The following is an 18,498-nucleotide window of genomic DNA, read 5'->3' as shown; positions in this document are numbered from 1 at the left end:
CTCTCCCATTCACTCACTCTCTCACTCACTCCCCCCCTGTCAGACAGCGATGACCTGTTCTCCATCCCGATTTGCTGGTGCGTCGTTGTCAGCCCCCACACGAAGATGTTAAAAGACAATGACAAGTCTGGCAATAACCCCATAACGACAGATTCCCTGTAATAATATTCACGTAGGGAATTGCAGTGTGTCTGTGGCACGCAATAATGACCTCATCATAGCTTACTATGGTGTGTCTTTCTCCTATATAATATTCCTATGATAATCATGCAGGATGTACAGTATACTGTATATGATTGGTGCTTTATCATAAGGGAATATCTGATGGGTGACACTTGATTTGAGTTTTTATTGATGAAGAAAATCAAAGATAGTTGTTTCGAATTAAAATAAAACTGATTTGATTGTGATTGATTTCAATATACTTTATTGCAGGCTATTTTGAAATCCAATCAGTCAAAATGTGCTTTGAAATAATGAGTTTACACTGAATGAAAATATTTTGTGACTTCTGAGACTAAGAATTAAGTTAGGCTTATGGATGTTTTTTTTTCCAGTATATTTCCCCTGTATGTTAAATATGTTGGCAGGTTGGGGTTTAAGGTACTATTTTGATGCTGATTAATGCATGATGTCTAAAATTGCTCATCGATATTGAATGAATAGCCCTTACCATATCAAGGCTTAGGCTAGTTATCCCATAGATTGAATGGCCGAGGCCAGCTGGTCAGGATGTGGATCAGGGGAGCTATCAGTCGATGAAATGGGCTGGCTGCACAGTATTAAAGAAAATGGGAATAACTGTGTTTTTAATGGGAAAACTCTGTCAGCTCAGTTTTATTTGAAACCGTTTCCCCTGAAGCTCGGTGATAGCGATGATGTCATCCACATGGAGCTGCTGAACACTGACAGAACGCATGGTGATATTACTGAGATATATTTTCTAATTCAAAGCTGGAAATGCATTCAAATAAAACACATTGTAATTAATAAAAACTGTATAAATCAATAGGCTATAGCGCAGTGGTTTTTGGGCTAAAATAATCTTCCAGTGTTGCAATCCCATAATGCTGGAGGAGTCCAAAGAGAGAAGCAGAGGTTGCGATATCCGGAGTTTTAGTTCCTACTATATGGCTCAAGATCCCAAAACACTGGATCCTACATTTCCCATCATGCATTAGACCTACCCTGCATCGCAAATGCCAACATCTTTCAAACCCCATGCCCTCAGTTTGTAGTTTCCTCGTCCAAGCATTACATCACTATGACCTCATCATCAGGGTTGTTAGACACTGAAGCCGCAGAAGACAAACTGTGATCACAGGTTGAAAAGCCTCTTTAACTCAAAAAAGCACACAGTGGAATAGCTAAAATTATATTTAGGGTGGATTTTCCCTTTAATCATTTAACGCTTCTATCTGAGTCCAGATGGCTGTCAGTACAACTTATAGTTGAACTTTAATTCATGTTGTCTAATTCAGTGTTTCATATTTTTTTAGATGATTATACGCAACAATGACGCCTTGACAGTCGAGCAGAGGGGGGTTAATAATAAATATTCTAGGGATGAATACATTATTTGTGATCCCACAAACACCTCGCAACTCCCTCGTCTCACTCACACACACACACACGCGCGCGCGCGCACACACTTTTTTGTGAGAGGTGGAGGCAGGGTTTGTCAGCAGACCGATAATTACAATCCATAGCAAAGAAGATTTACCACGTCCGTCACCCAGCCCTCCCCGCCGAGGAGGCCTGGTTCGGGTCCCCCTCGGCCGCTGATGAAATCCTGGGGACGGGATCCCCGGGGACCGCGTGTGCTGCTACATCTGCTGCCCTCGCGCGCGCACGGGGGGGATCGCTCTGGGCATCTCATTAATGCCTCTCCCGTGTCTTATCCCCTCGCCCGCGAGACCCTCAGTCTGCACGAGCAGGCTTTGTGAGAAACGTTTAGCAAATATTGATAGTTCTTGGCGCATGGAGGAGATGAAAGGGAAGAGGAGAAGGGGGCTGTCTAGGAGGAGAGGGGGAATAATCGGTGCACGGTGCTTTCATGAATGATTTATGCGGTATAAAGTAGCCTGTACATTGGGAAAAAGCCGTCCGGATTTACTTGTGTCAGAGTTGGAGGCTTTTGGTCTGGTTTTCCCACCAAACGAGTCCCGGAAATAACAGATCTGAATGCAAACGTGCGTTTAGAATTTAATTGAGGCATTTACAGTCTGAGTCCAGCTTTGGACTAATACGTTTCATCAGTCTAACAGGGAACAAAAGCCCTTGAAATTGCTCATAATTCATGTTAAAAGCTTCTTCTTTTTTAATCCAAAGCCTTTCTGTCCACTGGAACATACTATCTCAAAATTTGGTGATTTGAAATGAGAATATTTCTGATTAACTGGATGAAGTGTTCCATAAAGGGTTTAACAGAATACAAAGTACTCCAACATAGCACGACCTTAAATGGCTACAGCAGCAAAATACAACATGCAGCAGTAATAATAATCCTCTAAAAAACACGTTTTTTCTGCATATAGTGTTAGTTTTGCCACTTTAAGCACGATTATAAAATAATACTTACTTTTACTGAAGATCCTGAATGCAGGACCTTTACTTGTGCAGTGACTTTACATTTTCACTAGTATTAGTATTTTTACTTAAGAAAAGGATCTGGAAACTTCTTCCACTGGTGCTCGATGCCTAATTATGTACATTCACCAAAAATACACATCATTCTTATTTTGCAGCTCCTTCCAGTGCAGTGGAAGCGACGGTCCCTGCAGACTCTCCTTCCCAGCGTCCCACACAGACTCAACAGAGACAAATGCTTCTTTCCTGACTTGTTTTAATCAGTACCTCTGAATAGTGACAACAGTGAAGCAGCGGAAAGTGTGTTACTGCAGCAGCAGAGCTGTTAAAAACATTGCAAGTGTGCCAGCAGAATGAAATTGCTGAAGCCTGGTGATTTTTCCAGCCCCCCCGCAGTTCACTGCAGTTGGCACTGTAACACAAGGGGGCACAGTGAGAGTAGAAGGCAGAGAGAGACATTAAGGAAACAGAGAGGCAGAGGAAATCACACCATTGTTCTGAAATTATTTGGAGCCCGGGCCTTGGGAGACGTTTTCCGAAATTAAAGATCCATTTCAAAGACGACGTTTTCCCAAGTTGGCAGCATTTGTCCGACTGGTCAAGTGGTCCTAAACATTTCACAATTTTCTCAAAGAACTGTTGAACTGTTGAGAACCACTTAATCAGAGGGACCACACGCTTCTTCGGGGAAAAGTCTGTCCGTCAAACTGCTGATTCCACTAAAGAAAAAAAAGAAGAAGAAGCCAGAATTAGTTTTCTGGTCGTAAAGGCATCACACACGACAGATTTCAGATATGTTGACGATGAAGAAATCTGCAAAAACAAGCCGCCAACTACAAGCTGAGAGTGCGTACCTGGAGAAGCTGTGTCCTCGCAATGGTGTTCCCTTGGTGTCATCCCAGTCCGACTGAGTAACTGCAGAGTTTACAGCTCTTTATATAGTGTTTCGGGGCTAGGTTCATACAAGCCTCTCATTCAGGCAGGAATGAGGCCCATGCTGGTCCAACCGGCTGAGCTGGGTTCCACCGGCAAGGAGCACGACGGGCAGCCGCCCTGAAGACACAGATAGCAAATACCAGCCACAGTGGGCCGATAAGTCACATGGACATACGGCATTTTTATGTGATCTTTGTCTGTTTAAGTCCGTCTCATTTCTGGTTCATTTATCTCAGTGAGACAGTAAGAAGTCACACAGAAAGCTCCATGTTTGGGTTTGATGTATTTCTCCTGAAGGCCTACTGCAGTCGCAATGAATCCAATTATTATTCAGAACACATTTCTTTGGAGAACACAAAGGGACTCTGCCCACTAACAAAAATGACTTCCGACAATTGGTTGGAAACGTATATAGAAATCCTTGTCAAACAGGAAATTGATCAGGAGTCATATGCAGTTTCGGCCTTGGTGCAACGCAGTAGAAATCACAGGAGACATTGCTTAGAATTAGAGATTTATTTCAGTTCCTTTTTTTCCCCCCACAGAAGAAAGAAGACCATCAAATCAGTTTCTCTCTCACACACACCCTTTTTGAATACAACAGTGGGAAAAGTAGGAACAATTTCATTTAAATTAGACAGCACTTTAAAGTCACAATAATCACAGAACATTCCCTTAAAAGGTGTTCACATCACAGTGTAAAATAAACTGACCTAGGTGGATTCAATTCAACTTTTAAACAATACGAGAGTAGTGACTTTTCAACAGTTTACTCGCTACACAATAAAGATAAGGAAATCACAGTCATTTGTGATTGTGGACGCAAAGACCATAAGAAGACATTCAAAATACAGGAGAACACAGAAACTGCAGGAAGTCTTTATCTGCTTCATACAAAAGTCTGATTTCCCCCTGTTTTCCATTTCAAAGTGAGAAATGCGACGGTTCCAGCTTGCAAGAAAGTGCAAGAAAACAGGCTCGATGAGTTTGGAAGGTTTTCGTAGTACCTGTTTGAGCAACAGGAAATGCAGATCTCTGCTTCAGTTCCAGTTGACAAGTGCTACAGTTTAATAACATCCCAGATAATAGGAAGAAAACCATATTTCCATTAGTTTACATGACACTTTCAAACTTTATCACTGAAAAAATAAGCATAAAATTAAAATCTGGGAGCGGTGTACCCTGTTTCAGACATCATGAATATATTGCTTTATTTTTTATAAATTAATATTACAGAGTTCTTTTACTGTTTTATTAAATATAACAAAAATATGTAATGGGAGGTTTCAGCACTCTCCATGATAAAACAGCTCAGGTGAAGTTCACCCTTAATCCCTGATCCCTGATGTCTATATATAGATATATATAGACATACACACACACACACACACACACTACTGTGCAACAATCAAACATCTACATACATGTAGTCTTGCCCTTTTTGTGCACCTTGCACTCAAATAATTCGGACACAATGTTGTGCTATTTATGGGTTTGGAGGGAAACGCTGTAAGCAGTGGTGGTTTGGAAAAGTAGGCAAATGAAAGCACTCAAAGTGACAATAACTGTGACATTCAGCAGGAAGGTGGACGGTGTGTAGGGGGGGGGGCGGGGCGGCTCGGAAGGAGAGGAGATGCAGGCCGAGGACGACTTCGGTTGATTGAGGTTAGCGCCAGCTCACAGTCCTGTCGGGGTGGCTGTGAACTCGATCACTCCGCTCTTCCACAGAGACAAAAAGAGACAGGATTAACAGGAAGCACTGGGGAGGTGAGAGGAGTTTCAGTGCACGAGCACAAACACACTCACTGGTCAACCTAGTGTGAAGCAGGCTACACCGGTTTAGCACGCACAGCTGCTGGTGGACGGGCATTAAAGATGATCCTGATGGAACTCGGTCTGGGGACATGATTCACTTACATTTAAATAGCCACGGTTGCATGGTTGTAAATGTATAAACTGAAATATGAATTGCTTACAGATCATAAAGTAGATAAATAGGGAAAAAAATAGAAAAAAGGCCAGTCATAATTTCCTAGAAATGGATTTACAGACCGTGGGAAACAGGAAATACTCATACTACTGCACATAAATACTACTACTACTACATTTGAGAACCTGGATTGTGTAAATGTCTTACATAGAAAGGGAGCAAAATGCTTTCTGTTTAATTTTTGGTCGAGTATGTTATTTAAAATATAATATGCAGGGGCCTGATGTGTGCTTGGTGGTGAACCCCAGCAGGGATGAATGTGTGGAGTCTGATGCCTTCCCTCTGTCTGCATGGGTTTCCTCTGGGTGCCAGGTGAATTGGCAGCTCTAAATTGCCTGTAGGTGTGAACATGTTTGTTGTGTATACATGTGTATTTTGGTTCTGTGATTGAGTGCGTCCTATCCCGGGGTGTAACCTGCCTCTAATACAATGCATGCTGGGATACATAAACCACAAGACTATGGAAGCTAAGCAGTTTCTAAAATACTAATACCAGGCACAAGGACATGCATAGGAAAGAACAAAAAGGGCTCAAAGGAGTCATGCTAAAAGGGATGCCATGTTCAACGTGGGAAATCACAGACTGGGAAACACTTATTCACTACATCTCATTTACCTCATCATCATCATCATAATCATATTCCTCACACTCATTTATTTCACCAAATACCGTCTGAAATTAAACAACATAAACGGGGTTAATATGAAGTTTAAGTTGTTAGATAGATAGAGCTATGGAGCAGCCAAAATGGAAAACAGTGGTTACCTTGGTTTTTTTGCTCATGAGTTGGACGATCAATGCCACTATTTCTGTGTTGCAAACAGCGTGGGCCTGTGACAGGTGAAGAATGAGAAAAAGAATGAGAAAAAGAATGAATAAGACGGGAGTTGGAGCTGAGAGAGACGTGTACGACCGGATTATTCCAAGGTGCCAGTTTACAACCCAATGCTTTCCTGCCTTCTGCCTCTTTTCACATAGTTTACCTGCTTTTATCCAAAGCCTGCTTAAACACGTCCATTCTAACCCAGACTACACAAGGAAACCAGGTGCCTAAATCTTGTTTATGGAGATTATGAACTTTGTTATTACAAGTGGAATCCCAAGAACACACCAGTTGAATTGCCGTCTGTCCGTCATAGCCTGGTTTATTCAGATCAGCTCCGGCAAGGCTCCAGATTTCCAGGCCCTCCAGATCACCGCTGACTGCCAGGCTAACACACAGGATACAACAGAGTCAGTTTCCCAATAGAAATATGATTAGCAATCAAATAGACACTGGGTGAAGGACTAGTAGTTGTGTGGAGAGACTTTTCTAAAAATCGATAATGTTGGACCTCCTGATTAAGATGCATTAGTCTCATCTTAAAAGCGACACAAGCCATGCTCATCGTACCCGTCATAAAAAGGTGTGTTTCTGAAACTGTATATTAGAACCACCTTGACAAAAACCTGTCTGTCGTCTCAGGTAGATGAATAAAAAGGGGCCAGCATGTGCGTTGTACACTTTCCGACACAGACGCAGAACAAATTGGGAGCTATGCTGCCGGGGAGCATTCCTACAGTTTGTGTAACAGTCGAGCGACTGGTTGAACCTGTGTCAGCTATGTAGGACAGGTCACTGTGATGATGGCGGCGCCGTCGGGACATTCGAGACCGTACGCGTGTGTGCAATTGTTTGATGCTTTTTTGTGTGTGCGTCCCCCACCTGCACAGTTCAGTTCCAGCTTCATCCAACTCGTCTCTGGAGAGGTGGGCTCCAGTCTTTCTCAGCAGCTTCACCACCTCCTTGTGCCTAAGTTAAATGAATGACACACATTACTTTCTATGCAACATATGAACGCTATTAGCATATTCAGTTTTAATTAGACACAACGTGCTTTTCAAACGGCTACATTTAATGTCGTTTGACATTCATTGACAGAGTCAGTGTGGCAGTGATTGTAGTTAGGCATGCTAGAACACGTTCCTTATCCCCTGCAATCAACCACCCACGCAGGAGTCACCTGACGCTCGAGAAAACAAAAGGCCTTAAAGTGTTCGCCACTGCAGCAGCAGTTTAAAAATAAGAGCTGAGCTTGCGATGTCATGGTAAATTACTCAACACCTCAAATTGAAGCTTAATTGTTAAGGAGGAATGTAGAGGGATGCACAGCCAAGGAAACTATTAAAAAGGATTTCGAAGACTTCCTGTAGAGCGTTAAGAAAGCAAGAAAGTCCCATCTGCGAAACTGGGAGCAGGTTGGTCAGACTGGTTCCGAAGACACTCCCCATATTTGTTCTTTAACCTCTCTTTCTCCGCGCGTTGTGCCACTCCTTATATGGGCATCACCTGCAGTGCACTGTGAAATGTCAGTGACATTCACAGTGCAGTCAAACATGGTTAAATTCCTGACAGCTCGGACGCAAAACTCCAGTTCTATTGCTTGGTGTCGTTTCACGAAAACACATTCAGGAAGGAGGCGAAGCAAGCAGAGATGTGCAGCATCGGAAGTGTGACGACAGGTGTTCCCGCTCCACTGCATCCCTCTACCATCACAAAAGGAAACAAGTCCACACTTGCAGTGCCAACCGTTAAAATAGGACAACAGCCATTTGGCACAGCTCTGACAACGTTTTTGCCCCGAGGCTTAGCATAGCATTAAAACGGATGCATTAAGTGTGGCTTCTCCCTGATAGACATTTTTTCAGCAATGTCAACGAATGACAAACAAAAAAAAAAAAACAGCTTTGGTAAAAATAAACACTGTCTAAACTGACAATTAGCCTAATTAGTTCATAATTATTGCCTGGCCTCTAAACTCTATTATGAGATGCTTCCCTGGTCTCAACCCCCCTCTGACAGCCGCTGCTCCCTCATTTGAGCAGAGCCAGATTCCCTACCTTGCAGCAGCTCATTTAATGCAGTCCCCTCTATAGCAGCTATTAACAACACACTCAATGTTGCTGATGGCCAAAGGGGGGATTTTAAGTGTTGCGTTTGCAACTTCATAAATGACATTACTACTTTAACAGAACAGATAAAAACACAAACAAACACATAAGCCCTTGTTGTTGGAGTCTCACCTGAAGCGTACAGCGTTGCTTAGGGGTGTGTCCCCATAGCGATCTTTAGCGTGAACTGTAGCTCCGTGATTCAGTAGGTACTCCACCAGTTTGAGGTGGCCCTCGCAGGCGGCGACATGTAGGGGTGTACGTCCGTCGTAGTCACTCAGACACAAGTTACTGCCCTGTGCCAGAGACATGCATGAAAACATCAGTGTACTTCTCCTGATGGTTAAATGAGCAGTCTGGTGATATTCTATATGATTCACTATAAATCAAATAAATTGATCCTATTAATAAACATTTCTGTGAGGCGAAACATTTTCATATGATGAAGATAAATTAAAGTGAAAAAATAAATCCTTATGGACAAATGGAAAACGCATTGAAGGATTGGTGTGGGTGTGAACATCGAACGTTTAGTAGTGCACTTATATGACTGCATTCAAGTCGAGCCACATACAAACATGCACATGTGACCCGCTGGGGCCACTCTAGGCCGTACCAGTCAGGCCCAATGTTTTGTTTGGCTGTGCGTTTCCCATCCCCTTTTAAGAAAACACGATAGTGACCCTGGAAATCTGTTAGTGAAGCGTTGACCCTACAAAACAACCATGATCGAGATAAGCCCGGTAAAATGCTGCTCTGCTGGTTTAAAAGTCTAGCCCCACGCTTTGTTTGGAGTTTCATAGCCTTAGAAGGTTGATGCATTTGATTTTTGATTGCATTATGAAAAGGCTGCAAAGGACATTTCCCTGCAACAAACCCTGATAAGGCCAGGCAGTGTGTATGAATGGGTAGGATTGCTTACCATATCTTTTAGGGCTTCAAGGGCTTCTATTTCTCCGATCTTAGCAGCAGCACATGCCAACGGGGGAGTCAGGGCATCGCGGATGGCTTCCAGCTCCTGTAGACACCACAAACTTTCATTTAAAAAAGTGCTCCTCGTCTACATGTGGAAAGATTAATGAATGGAGCCTTTTGGAATACACTTCTAACAGTAACGTTTGTTTGATGAAGTGACAGGTAGTCATATCTATAAGTTTGTGTATAGGTGGTGCCCTCACCTCCTTGCAGCTGATGCTCAGAGACTTGGCAATGACCTGGATGAATCGGCTGTCGCTCAGACACAGCTTGGCTCCCGCAAAGTCAGAGCTCATCTCGCCTCGCAGGTTCTGAGCCATCATCTGCACACAAACAAACACCAGAGATTCACTTTTTTTAGCTTATGAATAATATCCAATATGATTGGAAGTGATATCCTTTTGGAAAGAGACACCAACCTTTTTCTTGGCTTCAATATCGATGTCTTTCTTGGCCAATACATAGGACAGCTTTGACAGGGCGGCCTCTGGAGTCATGTCAGCACCAGCTATCAACCCTGCATCAATCAACACCTGAGAAGTCATAGGTATATATATGTATATATGACATGTTTAATAAGTGGAGAGTCTCTCCCTTTCGTACCTGGGGAAATTAATCATTCACAAACTTAAGGTCAGGTCAGGATTGACCCGTAGGTGATGTGACATACCTTGCCAGTGGCGTACGATGCAGACACTGTACCCCTGAGACACTGAGTGCAGTTGATGATGATGACGCCGGAGTCGGTGGCCTTCTTCAGCTCCCCCAACAGGTCAGGACGGTTATCGGGGGCATTTCCACTGCCATAGGTCTCCAGGACAACACCCTCCATGGGCGGCTGAAGGAAAGCCCTCACCTGCACACAGACATACCAAGGATTCACACTACAAACCTCCCCAAAGATGTATGGCCAACTGAACTGGCTTCTCCACTGTGTTGAATCAAATTGGAGAATTAGTATTCCATGTTATTTTTCCTGCAGCCCCTTTCACTCCAATGCATGAGACCGTTCACGCTCCTAAAAGCCCATCTGGTGCCATATATATGCAACTAGCATCTCAGTCACTGGTTGGCTGGCACCAGGAGGCCCTATACCACATCATTAGCCATGGCATATGACTAGAATGGTAGATGACTGGAATGACGGCAAGGAGAGCAATTAATCTGAAGGTGTTAGCAAGCATAAAGTCACTTGGCAAGACCAAAGCAGTTACCATAAAAACATGAGAAGAAGGTGACATTATGAGCGCCAGGTTCGTCCAGTGTTTTCTGATGTGATAAGCAGTTTGACAAGGACTGTTTTGAAGCGGATGACAAATTAAGCTCTCACACAGCAGTGGGCACAGGAGAGCCTGGTGCATAATCAAAACAGTGCCCCATAAAAGGCCGTTAAAGGCTGCAAGGAAGTCTTGATAGCCGAGCTGGGCAGTGGGAGCAGATTGAGACAGTAAAGTCACTCTCCCGGCAGCCTCTGCAGGGGGAGGTGCAGCTAAATGTTACAGTATCTACGCCAATCCTCCCTCTTTACAGGGTGATTGGTCATGGCCCATAACTCCTTCTCATCTTTCTCTGGGCTGAGCTTTGATGGCAGTTTACATGACCGGCAAGGTAACGGAAGACGGGTAATAGCACAATTAAATTAAAGTTAACTATATTTTATTGCAGTTAGACAAAACAGTAGTTTTGCGCAGTCAGTTACCTTTGAAGAACACAGCTTTAATTACATTTTAACGCACTGAGAAGGAAAACTTGAAATATGCACCATGCTGGTAACAATTTTAAACTGCTCCTTTCATCATTTGGTATTGATTTGATTTTGTCTAATTACCTGCAAATAATTAAAAAAAGATTACACTCTTGAGGTGGTTGTGGAATTGCAGTATTATGCGAGTAAAACTATTTAAAGCAGGTAATGATCTGCAGTGATTTGTAATGGGATTCTATTGTTTATTGAGTGTACCACAAACGGTCTAGACATTTCAGTCAAGTCTGTGCAAGAAGCAATACATCAAACTATGTGCTGCTGAATAATCCCCCGAAGAAAAAAAAAAACACCTATTAATTATTCTGTTGTGGTTCACGTCTAACAAAGACAAAGGACGATCTCTGGACATTAGTTAGCCGTGATGGAGAGAGAATAAACGTCTCTGGTCCAGTTCTGGAGCTGAGCAACTTACAGTAGCAGCAGTGATTCCTGGGAACAGCCTGAGCAGGCCCACGTTCCTGTTCAGCTCAGTGCTGACTTGAAACTTTGCAGTGGTGTTTGCCCTCCACACTGTATCCCAGTTAACTAAAAGGAGCAGATGGAGAACACTGATTAAAAGTGAGACAACAGAAAGAAAGACATGAAAACAGACCCATTAAACCACCAGTTTACTTGTGATGTCCACTTCAGCTACGACCAGAGGAGCCAAGTTCGGGGAGCTGAATGCATTGAAACTCCCTGCATCCACTTTAGTCACACGGTTCCCTCTGTAGAGTTTGTTGTAAAAATATAGCGACACCTAAATGGAGACAAAGATATATTTATAATATAAAATATTGACGTGATAGAACTTGGAGAAAATTTTTGTTTTCAGTACATTCCCTCAATGCAGTAAAATTATCTATGGATGCAATTTACTGCACTTTGTAAATAGACAGACATAGATGACAGTGTTCTTGTTCCTGGTCTAGTATTTGTTGTTTACTATTGCAAAACACTGTAATTAAAAAGCATTCCCATCAGACAAGTTGTTTACGACACCTTTTGCATCAATAGTGACACCCATGACTGCAGATCACGTATTTTCTCAACACATTACAAATGTATAGGGTTATAATATCACAATATTTCTTTTTATTTTAATGTATCAATTAAGCTAGAGTTTAATTTGTTATTTACTAACATCAGCGTGTATGTCTCATCTCCATTTCCTCACCTCAGGAATGACAAACTGTCCAGCAATCAGCAGCGCCCCCAGCAGGTTGTCTCTGCCATCATTCCTCATCTCATAGATTGGCACCTGAAGACGTAAAGCGAGGTCAATAAATATTTTAAAGCGACAACACATTTTGTTCTTTTTATTTATTTGTTAGACCGTTGAGGACATCAGCTCTTACCTGTGAGCCAGTGAGAATGATCGGTTTGCCCAAATGTTCACACATGAAGGACAAGGCAGAGGCTGTGTAAGCCATAGTGTCTGTGCCATGAAGAATCACAAAACCGTCAAAGTTTTCATAGTTTTTCTGGAGTCAGAAAAGAAAAAAGACCATATAACGTGGATAAGTATAGATGGGGGCATAAACACAATTATCTTTTTTACTATCATAGTATATGCTGTATTTTAGAAGCAATGTGAACGTTATATGTTTAATTGATGCATAGCCTTTAAGAAGCAAACATTATTAGGTGGTTTAAAATGTAGACAATCAAAAACCCAACAATAAAATTGATCCAGCAGCAAGTACCTCTATATCCTTTCCAATTCGACCCCAGTCATCCGTGGTCATATTGGAGGAGTCCAGCAGAGGGTTGTACTCTAAAATAGTGTAGACTATTCTCTTATTGCCTTTACTCAGCCTGGAAGAGAAAAAAAAGTATGAGTATTATGAGTTTGTTTTAAATTATCATAAATACACAACAAACCAGACAAACAGCTAGTCAGTGGTTTTAGTCTTGGTTTTAGTCTTTGCAAGCAGTTATTCAAAACCAAACACATAGAACACATGGTTAAACAAATGATTATTATCTTCACGGCGACAAAATATTATTTGTCTTCATTGTGCTTGTTTAACAAAAGGTTGGCTCAAGTTCTGGTTACATTTGAGAAGTGAGTTTAAAGAAGGTTAGGGGAACGATAAAAACCAAGCTGAATTTATGAAGCGAGACAAAGTCTATTTAGCCAGGCCTTCTGTCTCAGCAGCAGGGTGCCAAAACCTGTTTCAGTCACGCAGAGAAAGAATTTCGGAAGTGTAAAATGGAGGGGCATGGTTGGCATACTGTTAAAGAGAGCAAACTTGACATTTTTTTCCTTTACCCTGTATTGTAAACACAGACAAAGCCAAGGGGCATTTGTGTGCCAATTTGAGGGATATTTGGTGAGTCATTTAAGGTTAGGGCAAAAGTCCATGCTTATTTTTCCCATTCTATTTACCTCAGAGGGAGCCTTTCATGTATACATGAGTGGAGTTTAACTCACGGCCCCACCTGAGACGGTCCGCATAAAGCGGCGTGACTGGCTAAAGAGCCATGCCATGATTTTATTTTTAATCTCCCCTTTACACATTACCATAGGGCAGCCAGCCCTTATACCATGAAGATAGGGGCTGAATGGCACAGCGGGAGGACGAGCAAGTGAGGCCCAGTTCACCCAACCAGGGGTCCGACAGACACTCCTCTAATTAGCCTCAAGTCCACATACACGACCCTAGAACATATGTTGCTGAGGATCTTGAAGCCAAAGTGCCACATGAAAACACTATTCATATCACCAATTATTCATCCATCTCGCAGTGTACCCTAAGCTGTATCAAAGCTGTGATTAGCATATCTGCACTAAGATGCCTCATAGCTTAAGAATATTTAAAGGCTGTGTATAGATGAGCATGTTTATGAATGACGACTGATGAAGGGTGAGGTGTGTGTGTGTGTGTGTGTGTGTGTGTGTGGTGGGGGGGCAAACAGCCTTGTGGCAGTGCCTCTCCACACATCACATGAATAAAGCTTTTCAATAAATCAATAAACTAATTCCCTTCAACATAGGCCGGTACTGCATACTATCAACAGTATTAGACTTGCATATGAGCCTCCTGCCAACTAATGGATGAGCAAACATGAAAAAGAACATCCTGCTCAGGTTGCTGATGGCGTGAAGACAGTTAAAACAAAATAATTTGTATAACCCCTACAAAGGCTACCAGTGCCTGCTGAGTGGAAACCTTATCTGGAACATACATCCAGCTGCCCTAAGCCGTCAGTGGCAACAACATGAGGGGGGTATGGAGATGAGGGAGTCGGGGTGCGTTTTTGGAAGAGGCACGCCCACATCCACTGACAATTTTAGACCTTTAAGAGGCTGTTGATCGGTTGGGGAGGTATATTACAAGGGGCTCCACTCTCACTGCTCCACTGCTCCAGAGATAAAGATAACATGGATTAAACAGACAGCGATAACAGAATAGATAAGACTTGCTTTCCACAAGCAAAATATCAGGCCATCTCCGCTGGGCTACTCTTCTGCAACACATTAAAAGCAGCTGGCTTGTTGACGACAGAGGTGACATTAGCAAGTGTAGGGTAAACAGACACAAGAATACTTCAGGCAATACACAGCTCCGTGCTCCTGTGTCCTTCCTGGTATTTAAGGCCACATCGGCATGCACTTCCGGTCAGCCAACAACACCCAAAACATGTGGTCTCTCCAGGGCTGCAGAGACATGAAATCACTCTCAAGCACAGTGCAGGCACACACGCAATGATACCCGTGAAATAGATGGTCAGAATGGTCTGTTGGCTTCCTGTTAATGCAAAAAAGCAGTTTAGAGTCATTAACGCCATTGAGGATAGCGATTTCTTACCATTCAGTCTCGGCTTTTTCTGATATGAAACACAATGTGAATGTATAGTGCACTGTATGAAGACAATGATACAAACTGTACTCTTGGGTATAAACTAACAGTCAGAAATATAAGGTGCAGCGTTCAATTCTAACATGACTTCACCGACACCACATATTATTTAATTCTCTTCAGTCTGCAAATAATGTAGAAACAATATGATTAATGCCTGGTTTAGCCCACCACTGACCTTGCATGATGTTTTTGGATAAGGCACCAGATAATACAATTTTACTTTTAAAAGGTATAATATGTAGTCACATTCTCAGTTACTGTTTATAAAGACAGCATACAAAATGAAGAGAAAAGAGAAAATACAGGCAGAGGGCAGGGTCTCTCCAGATACCACCACACACGTCTAGTGGGTCAGAAGTGATTACTGAGTGGGATTATTTTGGTATCAGTTGATATATATATATATATATATATATATATATATATATATATATATATATATATATATATATATCAACAATATATATATATATATATTGTTAATATGACTTAATAAGACTATCGATTAAACATTCTGAAAGTTTGCAATGGAAAAAAATAAATAAAGTGAGATAAAAGTGTCAGTAGTAAATTTAAATGTGTAAATGTGTTTCTACAAGACAGCCATTATTAAGAACAAATCTTTAAGTAGAAGATATTACACATACAGTCAGAACATGAATCCTTACACTCTGTAGACAAGAGCATAGGATTGTTGAGGGCAGAACATAGATTACTGTAATTTCTGACTTAACAGTTATAATTATGAAGTTATAATTATGCTAAACTTAGATAAGGGGACGGAGCAGAGAGGAATTCTGGGTGCACTTACGGCAGAACCAGGCTGTTCTCCGATCCATAGTATTGATACAGGCAGGTCTGTTGAGCGTACATCTCATCGTGGAGGATGGGCAACTTGCGCAGGCTCTTCACAAAAGCATTGGCCTTTGGGGCAAGCACTGTGGGTTACATAAACAGAAAAAAAGGGGTTATTGTTAGAGTTCATAGATTGCTCTCTGTGGGGTTACTTTTAGCAGAATAGTAAAGGGGACTTCAATCAGCTCAATGCCAAACATCAGTCTCATACTGAACCCTAGTGGTAAATATAAGAACAATCATTTCACCCCAAGTTATGATTCTTATATACACGGTTAACAGGTCTTGGCACATTTCTAAAATGTAAAAATTGAAGAGTACACAACCACGGTTTAAACTACCATATTCAGAAGAACGGATCGCAAGCCTGAAATGTAAATGAACACAATTAGATTGAGAGCTCGTGCATACGTGGCAGCTGACAGCCACATGAGCAGAAGCCCTGAAGAAATCACGAGAGCTACGATCAGAACACAAGACAGGAAGACTTCGATAAGAATAAACAGATAAGAGTATTGATATAAATATAAAGAGTCCGATAAGAGTAACGATAAAGGACAATACGATAAACATATCAAATATGTGCAGCACCGTGAGGTGTGTGTATATACAAGTTGGCTTGTGGACCTACATATCCACATTTAAGCATATAATCAGCTGCTGTTCATCTCCAAGCCACTTCAGCCTACAATAACAACACCAGTTTATTATATAGCATTGTCTGAACAACAATCACCTTTATGAGGAGAGTCAATTTGACAAAGTAAACAATGAGAATGCCTTTTTATACAGCAAGTGAAACATTTATGAATGAAGTCTTGTTCTAGTTTGTACCTGAATCTGATAGCAAGTTTGGCTGTTGCCCAATGTCTCATGTCAACATCTAGTTATTCATTGAGAGAGAATCTGCGATGAACCAGCTCCATCCTGAGAGCAGCTTGCATGGCAGTGCAAACTTTCATTAATTGGATTAATTTTAGCTGAGGTTGAGTGGAACTTCCTTATCAAAGCTAAATGTGCTGTCAGTTTTACGTTTGGATTCAGGGGTCAAGTAGAACAGCTGGCTCGCGTGGACACCGAAGCAGTACCCAACACCACGCGCACAGTTATAACCTACGTTCCGCCGTGTAGTCAAACGGACTATTTTTAGGATGCACACTCGCCTGTTGTCGTCACGCAGGACTTAACTCAGTGCCGCGTGCTCGCGGTAATATGACGACAACATGCAACGTGCGAACAGTTAGCCCATATACCGTTATCGTGAAGTGTCATCCCGATGGTTCCCCCGGTGTTAATGACCAGGACTCGCGCCTCGATGGCGGATGGTGACGTTGCCGGTTCCACGAACTCAACAGAGTTGCAGCTTGACAACTTTCTTCTTCGGCACGGATGCAGCAGGATGCTTCTCGGGGAACACACGTCGGACACTTCTGTCAGTTCCAGCGTAGGCTGCGACAGAGCCCGCGCGAGGGATGTCAGATTGTTGAGGCTGGAATCCGCCATGATGACTTCCAAGTGAGCCGGTGCTGTCCCTTTAAAAGCGGTTGTCGCAAGTGTTCAAAGCAAAGACGGTTGTCTTCGAGAGCTGTCGCCACGCTGAAAGACTGCACCGACTGACCGCCATTTAAAAAAAGCACATTCCGTCGTTATCACGTGATGTATTAAATTGTGGGCGGTACTATCCTTTAAATTATATTCCGAAGTGCCCTACAACGCTTCCTCACGTAGGACCCCCCTCTCGATATTTCTAACCTTGAAACGCTGATGGACAGTGTCCACTCTGACGTCAGTCATTGGGGCGTGGCCTCACGTGCAACAATCACAGCAAAACAACTCCGACCTACTGCATGTGGTTCAGTATTACTTGATGTGTTAACAAGAATTTATTTCTGAATATTATATTTGAATTAATTTTGCGCCACAACAATACTGTAAATGTGTATGCAACAGCTAAAATCCTTAAAGTAGTGTCACCTCATTGTACACAGGGGGCGTAAATATAGACCGTTCACACAGTGGCCTTAATTTGGAAATAATAGTTATATCAATTATGCCATGAATTACACACATGATGTTTGTAAATATAATATTGCAATTCGAGAACTCTTCGTTACATATTGTCACACGCACTAAGTTAGCTTCGATAATTCAAAGTCAACGTTACAGCTAAGTATGAAAGTGAACTTAGTAGCTAGTTGCATTGGTAGCGTGTTAGCAATGGTCACGAGGCCACGCCGTAGTAGCAACATGTTATCACAGGGTAACTACACCCTAAAGCATACCCTGTTTTATCGTCTATTTAACTCTAAATTGGACCACAACTTGCATACATACATCATGCTATATTGATGAAGTCATGAAACTAGCGATTGAGACGATAAAGTTAGGTTTAAAATGTTTACTGAGATAATAAATCAAGTGAGAAGACTTCTTTTTCCAACCTGAAGAGCCGCCCCCTGATGGGCAGCTAAGTCACTTTGACATTGTCTTCACTTTTCAGAACCAGAGGTTGCCGTTTGGTTATACCGCTGTATCTCATTATCTCTGAAATGTAAATGAAGTTTAAAGCATTCACAATTCAATTCACAACATGGCATAATGTGACAAT

General features: G+C 42.2%; 1 protein-coding gene and 1 long non-coding RNA gene across 5 annotated transcripts; both read right to left on the bottom strand.

Annotated features, from left to right (window-relative positions):
- Nucleotides 1–2,176: 2,176 nt before the first annotated feature.
- LOC311016259 lies at nt 2,177–3,571 on the bottom strand. The gene is made up of 3 exons (XR_014597464.1): nt 3,444–3,571; nt 2,688–3,308; nt 2,177–2,656 (listed from the first exon to the last, which is right to left on the bottom strand). It is a non-coding gene; the product is annotated as an uncharacterized lncRNA (long non-coding RNA).
- A 455-nt stretch (nt 3,572–4,026) lies between these two features.
- Nucleotides 4,027–17,643, bottom strand: aspg (asparaginase homolog). Of its 4 annotated transcripts, XR_014597449.1 has the most exons (19): nt 17,144–17,643; nt 15,847–15,973; nt 14,886–14,921; nt 12,873–12,984; nt 12,525–12,650; nt 12,344–12,427; nt 11,800–11,926; nt 11,600–11,712; nt 10,093–10,278; nt 9,842–9,955; nt 9,626–9,745; nt 9,370–9,465; nt 8,580–8,743; nt 7,222–7,308; nt 6,628–6,727; nt 6,282–6,347; nt 6,132–6,188; nt 5,332–5,421; nt 4,027–5,244 (listed from the first exon to the last, which is right to left on the bottom strand). XR_014597449.1 is itself a non-coding variant. In XM_084013674.1 (18 exons), exons 1-18 carry the CDS (start codon nt 17,391–17,393, stop codon nt 5,203–5,205), a joined length of 2,007 nt encoding a protein of 668 aa, XP_083869800.1. In that variant the 5' UTR covers nt 17,394–17,643; the 3' UTR covers nt 4,027–5,202. The 4 variants fall into 4 exon arrangements, 3 of the variants coding, with proteins under 3 accessions (XP_083869800.1, XP_083869802.1, XP_083869801.1); XM_084013674.1 differs by lacking the exon at nt 5,332–5,421; XM_084013676.1 differs by lacking the exons at nt 5,332–5,421; nt 6,132–6,188.
- Between the last annotated feature and the right edge of the window lie 855 nt (nt 17,644–18,498).

The sequence above is a fragment of the Eutrigla gurnardus genome, assembly GCF_963514095.1.
Source record: "Eutrigla gurnardus genome assembly, chromosome: 7".
NCBI classification, from domain to species: Eukaryota; Metazoa; Chordata; class Actinopteri; order Perciformes; family Triglidae; genus Eutrigla; species Eutrigla gurnardus.
The sequence above is the reverse complement of the archived record's forward strand: the minus strand, read 5'-3'. Positions and strand labels throughout refer to the sequence as shown.